General features: G+C 46.8%; 1 protein-coding gene across 5 annotated transcripts in view; it reads right to left on the minus strand.

The window, feature by feature from the left end:
• Window positions 1-9,065, minus strand: part of lacc1 (laccase (multicopper oxidoreductase) domain containing 1) — a 37,154-nt gene extending 28,089 nt beyond the window's left edge. For all 5 annotated transcript variants that reach the window (XR_012098976.1, XR_012098977.1, XM_073045984.1 and 2 more), the window contains exons 1-2: window positions 8,933-9,065; window positions 2,530-3,146 (exon numbers count right to left, since the gene is read on the minus strand). Coding sequence is in view for 3 of the 5 variants with exons in the window: in XM_073045984.1 (XP_072902085.1) it covers window positions 2,530-3,094 (565 nt within the window). In the remaining 2 variants the exon portion in view is untranslated. The remainder of the gene's footprint in view (window positions 1-2,529; window positions 3,147-8,932) is intronic.
• Between the last annotated feature and the right edge of the window lie 1,291 nt (window positions 9,066-10,356).

A 10,356-nucleotide genomic window follows, 5' to 3' on the forward strand; every position in this document is an offset into this window, starting at 1 on the left:
GAAATAACAATGAAGAATCTTTCACATCTGACAGTATTCCTGAGTCTCCACCCAGGACTTGCACGTCTGACAGTAGTGAAAATTGAGAGGAAGTCCTGAATGTTGCCAGAGACAGAGACCTCGATTGCTGCCCTAAACACCAGTGGCGTAATGGGGAGTAATAATAATAATTCTGCCAGCACTTACTGATTTGCAATGGAAACAGTCTGGCAGGCACAGCCCGCTGTAATAATACTTTTACTTGATGATTCTGGATTGCAACTCCATTGACAAGGCACGAGTCGGGAGTGTGATAGAACTTGTCTGGATAAGTACAGCTCCAATGACACTCAATCAGCTCAAGATCATCCAGCCCACGTCACTGACCCCCTATCCACTCAACCCCTTGAGCACCAGTGCTCAGTGGCTGCACTGTGAACCAGTTACAAAATACTCGCCCAGGGCCTCCCAAATCCATAACCTCAACAACAACAGCAGTGCTTCGGAAACACCAGCATCTGCAGCTTCCCCTCCATTCTGACTCGGGAATACATCACCAGTCGCTCATTGTCACTAGGTCTACACCCCGGACCTTGCTCCTCATTAGCACTCTGTGCCTGAAACACCACAGCATCTCACTCTCACCTTCCCAAAGGTTTTAGGAGAATGGGCGATGTGCCTGCTGGGCTCCTCCCACGTGGGTCGAGAAAGACTCCATGCCTGAAGGCAAGCAGCCCCAGACATCTCAGCAGCTTGACAAATGCTGGAGCATCAGTTTAAAAACCTGTCAGACTTCCAGGGCTGATGAGGGATGTCATTTACCCCCCTTCCACAGTTTGCCCTCTCAGCCTAGCCCGTAGGTATATCCCAATTACCCCCCCCCCCCCACCACCATCAATGGCACCAACGATGGAGGATCACCTAGAGGCTCCAGGTTATCAGATAGTCATCAGTTCTAAAGGGCATCTGACTGGGTTTGCAGACAAGCCTAATTTTGTACCCCATTCATCACCAGCACAATAGCCACTGGCTTTCCAACATCCACGTGTAACAACAATGCCGGACCTGTGGGTACCACAGTACATACGAAACCAATCTCAGAACAGAAGGCTCCGTGTTATCAGGATCTCAACTCCACGATATACAATTGATACTGATGACACTCTGAGAAAATAGAAAGATACTTCATTGACCTCAAAGGAAATTACAGTGTCACAGTAGCATTACAAGTGCACAGATATACAAATATTAGAAGTAGGAAGAATAAAAAAGTTACCACTAACAGGGAGGGAGCATCACTTCCTCCGCTAAAGATTGACTCATAGTCTGGAGGCCGAGGGTAAGAATGACCTCATATACCACTCTTTGGAGCAGCGCAATTGTCTCAGTCTGTTACTAAAACTGCTCCTCTGTTCAGCCAAGGTGGCATGCAGAGGGTGAGAGACATTGTCCAGAATTGCCAGGATTTTCTGTAAAGCCCTTTGTTTTACCACAGCCTCCAGTGTGTCTAGTTTGACCCTATAACAGAGCCAGCCTTTCTAATCAGTTCATTGAGCCTGTTGGCATCACCCGTGTTGATGCCATTGTCCCAGCACACCACCACATAGAAGATTGTACTGGCGACAGACTGGGAGAACGTGTGAAAGAGAGGCCTACATACAAGAAAAGGCCCCAGTCTCCTCAGGAAGTAGAGGCGACTGGCCCTTCTTGTACACAGCCTCTGCATTGGTGCTCCACTCAAGTTTCTCATCCAGGTGCACCCCCAGGTTCTTGTGGGTCCTCACCACATCCACGTCTTCCTAAAGTCCATCACCATCTCCTTTGTCTTATTGATGTTGAGCTGCAAATGAATCAGCTTGCACCGTTTGACAAAGTCCTCCACCAGGGCCCTGTATTTCATCCTCCCATCCTCCCTTTATACACCCAACTATTGCTGAGTCATCAGAGAATTTCTGCAGAAGATGTGACTCAGTGTTGTATCAAAAGTTCGAGGTATACAGGGTAAACAGGAAGGGAGCCGATACAGAACTGTGGGGCCCCAGTGCTGCTTATAGCCGTGTCTGACACACAGCCCTGTGGTCTATCAGTTAAGAGGTCCATTCTGCAGGATACAATGGAAGTGCCAACCTGCACTGAACGGAGCTTTTCCCCCAGCAATGAGGGCTGTATGGAATTGAACGCACTTGAGAAATCAAAAAAAAAGATCCTCACAGAGCTGCCCTGCTTATCTAAATGGGAGTAGCTTTCTAATGATTTGGAAATCTTAGTAACTGGTTTCCAGTTCCCACACTCCGTACACACTCACAGGGGCCTTGTTACCTCACTCTCTTTAAATTTACTGGGTTCACTGGAAAAAGAAGTGAATTAAATGTCCATTGGGGTATGAGTAGCAGAAGCATCCAATGGCCCAGGAAATCTGCCAGTTCGCCACTGTCAAATTCACCTGTGCATACGAGTACTTGTGCACACGACAAGATCACACCATCACCTGGCACTGAAACATCACTCAGCAATTCCGTTCCAATATCTTGCTTTTATTGCAAAGCATACCTGATATCAGCAGAGACTTGAGAACCACAAGTGGCCCCATGATTCCTTCCAACTGTGCCATGAACTTCCAGATGTCCCTCCTGATGGCATCAGCTTGCTGACAGGCGAGAGGGCGCTCCCCAATGGAAGGAGCAGGCAACTGCAATTTTACCTCCCCTTTGCCGTCCATCACAAACGTCTCAAATGAAAATTTGTAAACCATGGTAAAAAGCTGCTCAATATAAAGTTCCAGTGTGCTCTTCCTCTCAGCAGACACAACGGCCTTAATGGTATCAAGACTCTCTTGATCAATCTTCTGCTTGATAGAATACAGTATGGCAGCAAAGCTGCTTCCTACCAAGACCTCTAGATTTCTCTTTGGCACGGCCATCTCCTTCGTGAACTGGCACAAGCAGCCCCTGATGTCAGCGTCTGCAATATTCGGATTCTTCTGGCTGGATACCAAGAACACCTGTGCTCTTGACGACAGACCGTGCTCGCTCATTACACCCACTGCTTGACAGAAGCACTTGCGAAGGCAATCATAGGGAACGTCAGAGAAGTCGACCAGCACCACATCCACCATCTTGGCCAAGTGCCACAGGTGTTGTAAACCACTTCTTCAAAAGGCCAGGAGCCTAGTCAAGAGGGGAGGGAAAACAGAATCTTAAATTAGACTGTTTGCTGAACAAATCACAATTATATTGCAGGCCCCAGTGAAGCCGTGGCATACTGTAAATGGGGTTACTCTATTCTTTAAGAAAAACTGCTTCCAGTTTCAAGGTGGAAAGCGACAGAGAGCAGCCAGTTAAATCACCACTTAAAGAACACAATGCTGATGAGGGGCAAGACGGTGAAGTTCTCCCCCAGTGGAATAACGTCCAGTTAGGGCAGGAAATCCACTGCAGCCCAAGCCCTCGAGGCAGGTTTGTAATCAAGCTGTATGTAAAACCAAAATAACACACACAATGGTGGAGTCAGGCAGTACCTATGGAGGGAAATAAACAGTTGACATTTTGGGCTGAGACCCTTCATCAGGACTCCCTCTGATACCCCTTTCTTCCACTGTCCAATCCTTCTTTAGCCCTTTACCTTTTCAACCTGTCCCAGCTTCTCACTTTATTCCCCTCCCCACCCACCTTCCCCCGCACCCATCATCTACCAGCTTGTACTCGTTTTCCTGCACCCACCATCTTGTTACTCTGACTTCTCTCTCCTTTCTTTCCAGTCCTGATGAAGGGCTTGGCCCAAAAGGTCAACTGCTCATTCTTCAGAACTCCAAAATTACAGGCTGCTAAGCCTCTCTTGGTAGTACAACTCTCTTATCCCAGGAATCGGCCTGATGAATCTCCGTTGGACTGCCTCCATATCCTTTCTTAGGTAAGGAAACCAAAAACAGTGACTGTATTCCAGGCATGGCCTCACAAACACCTTGTAGCACTATAACAAAACTTCCTGACTTGTAAACTCCAACTCCTTTGCAATAAAGGCCAATATGCCATTTGCTCCATGACCACTGGCTGGACCTGCCCACTAGCTTTGAGAGATTTATACACTAACTTGCATTCTCTCTTCATTCAAATCTCATCCCTCATTTGCCTGAAATCTAAGCCTCATCTACATTAAAATAGTGTCTGGTGGAACGGTATCACAGCTTGGGGCGTCAGACTTCAGTTCCAACATCACTTGCAAGGAGTTTGTACGTGCTCGCCCTGAAGTGTGTGGGTTTCCTCTGGGAGCTCTGGTTTCCTCCCAAAGCCCAAAGATGTACCAGTTAGTAAGCTAATTGGTCGATGTAAGTTGTCCCATGGTTAGGCAAGGGTTGAACTGGTGGGTTGGCGGTGGTGTGGCTCTGCACTGTGAATAAACCAATCGATCCCAATGCCAAAGGAATTGAGTACAGTCGGCCCTCCTTACCCACGAATTCCGCATGCGCGAATTCAACCAACCGCGAATCACGAAAACCTGGAAGTGCTCTTCCAGCACTTGTTGTTTGAGCATGTACAGACTTTTTTCTCTTGTCACTATTCCCTAAACAATGCAGTATAACAACTATTTTACATAGCATTTACATTGTATTAGGTATTATAAGTAATCTAGAGATGATTTAAAGTGTATGGGAGGATGTGCGTGGGTTATCGTGGATCGGGATTGAAAAAAATCGTAAGTTCTCTTACTCAGTAAGTTGGAACAGGTACATCTGGTATTATTTAGCGTCAGTTAGTCAAACGTTTGTCTTAGTATATAGTATATATTTTACCTTTCTATGCCTATAAAACACCTAAGAACGTATGTTTCAGCACCGGGCTCGGGAACTTCTTCCCGAGTTTGATCCAGTGACAGACCGCTATCGAGCATGCTCTCCACTGTGCCGGGTTGAGATGAGGATCAAAAACCCAAAACCCAATAATTAATCCACTGCGATGCTTAGTAATAATTGTAGCTTTCATCGGGGCAGGGACTTTCTCACTTTATCCATTAAAATTGTTCCAATTGTTGACCGACTGTAGCCTAACGCTTTTCCAATGACTGATGGCGTTTCACCCCTTTCCAATCGCTTTATTATTTCCACTTTATTTTCAATCGCGATCGTGATTATACTTGTGAACAAAAACACTGAGGATTCAGATCTCTACCGCCAGGTCCTAATGTCCACCACACTGAGACAGGTTAAATAAGGTCTGGGGTTCCACTGGGTCCTAAGATCCACTGCATTGAGACAGGTTGAATAAGGGACTTGAGCATCTGGGAATTTTGGTATCCACGAGGGGTCCCGGAACCAATCCCTCGTGGATAAGGAGGGCCGACTGTAACATGGAGAGGTAGGGGAATGGGGTATGATTGATCTGAATGGTAAAGCAGGGCTGCAGCTCTAAACATCCCCCTCCCACTCCTATTTCCTACGTCCTTTCTGAGTCCAAGACGGTTGTTAGTGGCCTGATAAAAGAAAGATAAACAGAAAGATGGGTTCTCTTTGTTCCCCCAGTAATACTCGAGGGAAAGCACCAGCCTACCCATGACATCGACTCCAATGAGATCCAAATCCCTCAATGGAGGAATGCCAGGGTAAAAGCTCTTCTTGTGTTTATTATAAGACTGTAGGGCATGAGAAGAATTATGTCATTGAGTCTGCTCCATCATTTCATCATGGCTGATCCATTTCCCTCTCAGCCCCACTCTCCTGCCTTCTCCCCATAACCTTTGACACCCTTACTAATCAGGAATAGATCCACTTCTGCTTTAAATACACGCAGTCACTTGGCCTCAACAGCTGTCTGTGGTAATGAATTCCACAAACTCACAACCCTCCCTGACTAAAGGAATTCCTCTTCATCTCTGTTCTAATGGGATGTCCTTCTATTCTGAGGCCGGGCCCTTAGGTCCTGGATCCCCCATTATAGCGAACATCCACTCTACTTAGGTCTTTCAATATCCCAAAGGGCTGCAATGAGACGCACCCTTGTTCTTCTAAACTCTGGCGAGTAAAGGCCAAGAGCCTCATATGTTAACCCTTTCATTCCTGGGATCATTCTCATGGCCCTCCTCTGGACCCTCTCCAATGCCAGCACAACCTTTCTTAGACAAGGGACCCAAATCTCCTCTCAAAAGTCCACGTACAGTTTGAGTAATGCCTCAAAGAGTCGGTATTACATTTTGTATTTTATATTTTGTATTTTATTCTTCTCAAAATGAATGCTAACATTGTATTTGCCTTCCTATCACTAACTCAAGTAGCGCGTTAACCTTTGGGGAATCCTGCACGGGAACTCCCAAGTGTGTGTATGCAACTGAGTTCTGACTCGTTGGAAAACAGACTACATCTTTATTCCTTCTACCAAAGTGCGTGACCATACACTTCCCCACACTATATTCCATCTGCCACTTCTTGGCCCATTTTCCTGATCTGTCGAAGTCCTTCCGCAGACTCTTGCGCCTCCACCTATTTGTATCGCGTGGAAATTTAGGTAGAAAGACATCAATTATGTCATCTAAATCATTGACACATAATGTAAAAAGCAATTCCAACAACAACTCCCGTGGAACACCACTCGTCACTGGCATCCATGCAAGAACAGCCCCCTTTATTCTCAGTCTTTGCCTCCTGCCAGTCAGTCAGTCCATGCAAGAACAGCCCCCTTTATTCTCAGTCTTTGCCTCCTGCCAGTCAGTCAGTCCATGCAAGAACAGCCCCCTTTATTCTCAGTCTTTGCCTCCTGCCAGTCAGTCAGTCCATGCAAGAACAGCCCCCTTTATTCTCAGTCTTTGCCTCCTGCCAGTCAGTCCATCCATGCAAGAACAGCCCCCTTTATTCTCAGTCTTTGCCTCCTGCCAGTCAGTCCATCCATGCAAGAACAGCCCCCTTTATTCTCAGTCTTTGCCTCCTGCCAGTCAGTCAGTCCATGCAAGAACAGCCCCCTTTATTCTCAGTCTTTGCCTCCTGCCAGTCAGCCAATCCATGCAAGAACAGCCCCCTTTATTCTCAGTCTTTGCCTCCTGCCAGTCAGTCCATCCATGCAAGAACAGCCCCCTTTATTCTCAGTCTTTGCCTCCTGCCAGTCAGTCCATCCATGCCTGCTAGTATATTTTCTATAATATCACAGTCTCCGTTCTTGTTCAGCACCCTCATGTGAAGCACCTTGTTAAAGGCCTTCTGAAAATCCACATAAACAACATCCACCAACTCTCCACTGTCTATCCTGCCTGTTATTTCTTAAAAGAATTCAAACAGATTAGTCAGGCAAGATTTCCTCTTAAGGAAACTGTATTGACTTGGGCCTACCATGTGCTTCCAATTACCCCAATAGCTTACCCTTAATAATAGACTCCAACATCTCCCCAAGCAGTGATGTCAGGCTAATTTCCTGTCTTTAGCCGCCCTCTCTTCTTAAAGGGTGAGATAATACTTTCTACTTTCCAGTACTCCAGAACAATTCCAAACTCTAGTGATTCTTGAACAATCACGACTAATGCCTCCACAATCTCTTCAGCTATCTCTTTCAGAACCCCGGGGTGTGCTCCATCTGGTCCAGGTGACTTATCGACCTTCAGCTTCCCAAGCACCTTCGGCACAGAACTAGCAAGTGCGCTCACTTCTGGACCCTGACACTCTTGAACTTTGGGCATAGTGCTGGTGTCTGCCACAGTGACGACAGAGACACACAAAATACTTATTCCATTTGTCTGCCATATGTCCTCCATTAAAATCTCCCCAGCACCACTTTCGATCTGGTGGTCTGTTATCCACTCTTGCCTCAGTTTTACTCTTCATATATCTGAAACAACTGTTGGTATCCTCTTATATTAATGGCTAGCTTAACTTCGTGTTTCATTTTCCCCTCTTCTTCTGGCTTTTTACTTGTCTTCTGTCGGTTTTTAAAAGCTTCCCAATCCTTTAACTTTCCACTAATTTTTGCTCCATTCTGTGCCTTCTCCATTGCTTTAAGCTGTTTTTGATTAGCTTTGTCAGCCACATTTGCCTCATCCTTCCTTTAGAAAACTACTTCATCTTTGGGAGATATCTATTGTGCTCCTTTCAAAATACCCCCAGAATCTCTAGCCATCGCTGTTCTGCTGTTATCCTTGCTAGTGTTCCCTTCCAATCAATTCTGGCCACCTCCTCTCTCATCCCTCAGTAATTCCCTTTACTCCACTGTAATACTGGTACATCTGATTTTAGCTTCACCTTCTCAAGTCGCAGGGTGAATTCTGCTATATTGTGATCACCAAGGGCTCCTTTCCTTAAGCTCCTAATGAAATCTGGTTCATTACACAGCCCCTAATCCAGAACTGCCTTCTCTGCAGTGGCTCAACCACAAACTGCTCTAAAAAGGCATCTTACAGGCATTCTACAACTTCCCACTCTTGGGATCCATTACAGCATGAACCAAAACTTCCTCCTACATATTGAGCAAGCTGTATCCTATATCCTCCGGTGAGTTCCCAACTAGTAGCTCTGAAGACAACTTAAATCCAAGTTCTGGAGAATGGATAAAACAAGCAAGTGGAACTAGACCACGAGGGCAGAGCCTTATTCTAATGGCCCACAGCTGGTCTCCTAGGCTACAAGAAAGCCCTGGGGCAGATTTAAAAAAGTTTCCTCTAGTCGTGTCTCAACCAAACTAAAGGGAGTCAAACGTTGTCTCTTAAAACACCACCCCTGGCACTTCTGCAGTCCCAGGGCATCTCCAGTTTTAACCTTGTTCCACTTTTGGGCAGATTTTCCAAAGTTTGGCAACAACGTTGATTAGGGGCAGGAGGACTAGGTATTCAGAGCCCAGAATGTGTCCCTCTTCGCTCCACGCAGTAACATTGAGTAAAGGTGGTGTGGGGGCCCCAGAGAGACAAGAGGCAACTCTCTTCCCCCCACCCACCCCCATTCCGGGCAGCGAGCCGGAGTCTCGCTGTTCCCAGCGCTCTCACTCACCAGCTCGACTCTACGGATAGACGGAGTCCCGGCCCGGGGTCTTGCGGGCTCAGAGGGCGGTAGGAATCGGACTCGATGCTCGTGTACGTACAGTCTTAGCGGCGTTCACAGCTTCCGGACCGGAGCCCCTCCCATCAGCCGGTGGGGACAGGGTTAGGGCGAGGCCCCTCCCATCGTGGGATGGATTTAGGCGGGGCGTCAGAGTTCAAAGTAAACTTGTTATTAAAGTACATACACGCCGCCATGTACCACCCTGAGACTCATTCATTTGCGGGCGTACATCAAGAAACACAATAAAATCAATTAAAGACTACATCCAAGAGGACGGACGAACAATCAGTGTGCAAATACAAAATAAAAAATAAATAATAAGGCTAAATAAATAAGCAATAAATATCGAGAACGTGCGATGAAGAGTCCTGGAAAATGAGGAGTCCATCGGTTGTGAGAACAGTTCAGTGACGGGGCGAGTGAAGTTATCCCCCCTGGTTCCGGAGCCTGATTCGAGGGGCAATAACTGTCCCTGAACCTGGTGTGGTGGGTCCTGAGGCTCCTGTACCTCCTTCCTGATGGTTGAAGGGTAATAACTGTCCCTGAACCTGGTGGTGTGGGTCCTGAGACTCCTGTACCTCCTTCCTGATGGTTGAGGGGCAATAACTATCCCTGAACCTGGTGGGGTGGGTCCCGAGGCTTCTGTACCTCCTTCCTGATGGTTGAGGGGTAATAACTGTCCCTGAACCTGGTGAGGTGGGTCCCGAGGCTCCTGTACCTCCTTCCTGATGGTTGAGGGGTAATAACTGTCCCTGAACCTGGCGGGGTGGGTCCTGAGACTCCTGTACCTCCTTCCTGATGGTTGAGGGGTAATAACTGTCCCTGAACCTGGTGGGGTGGGTCCCGAGGCTCCTGTACCTCCTTCCTGATGGTTGAGGGGTAATAACTATCCCTGAACCTGGTGGGGTGGGTCCCGAGGCTCCTGACGGCAGCAGTGAGAACAGAGCATGGCCTGGGTTGAGTATTTAATATGTCTTGTAAATATGTTGTTGATTGAACATTCTGTGTTTGTTTACGGGTTAATAAGTAAAAATAAGTGAATTGATACGTCATGACGCAACACATGATGCGTGCGCTTGGCTTCAAGTAGAAAGTACTGTACATGATTTACCTCCCGATGTTCATGAGTCAGTTGTGGTTGCAGTTTGGGGAAAGAGTAGTAAAATACAGATAATAAATTTTATAACCCCTGTAAAAGGCTAACACCTGATATGTTGGGAAGTGTGTGGAAATGGGAAAAGTACGGTTATATGGTTCGGGGATTTCAATGTTCAGTGCCGTGAGATTGCAGTGATTCAAATGTGAACGGAACGGTGGTGGAAAACTTCCTGGAAGAAAAGTGTGCTTGAATGATGGTAGGAGTACACGGATAA

This window comes from Hemitrygon akajei, chromosome 5 (assembly GCF_048418815.1).
Source record: "Hemitrygon akajei chromosome 5, sHemAka1.3, whole genome shotgun sequence".
Classification (NCBI taxonomy): Eukaryota; Metazoa; Chordata; class Chondrichthyes; order Myliobatiformes; family Dasyatidae; genus Hemitrygon; species Hemitrygon akajei.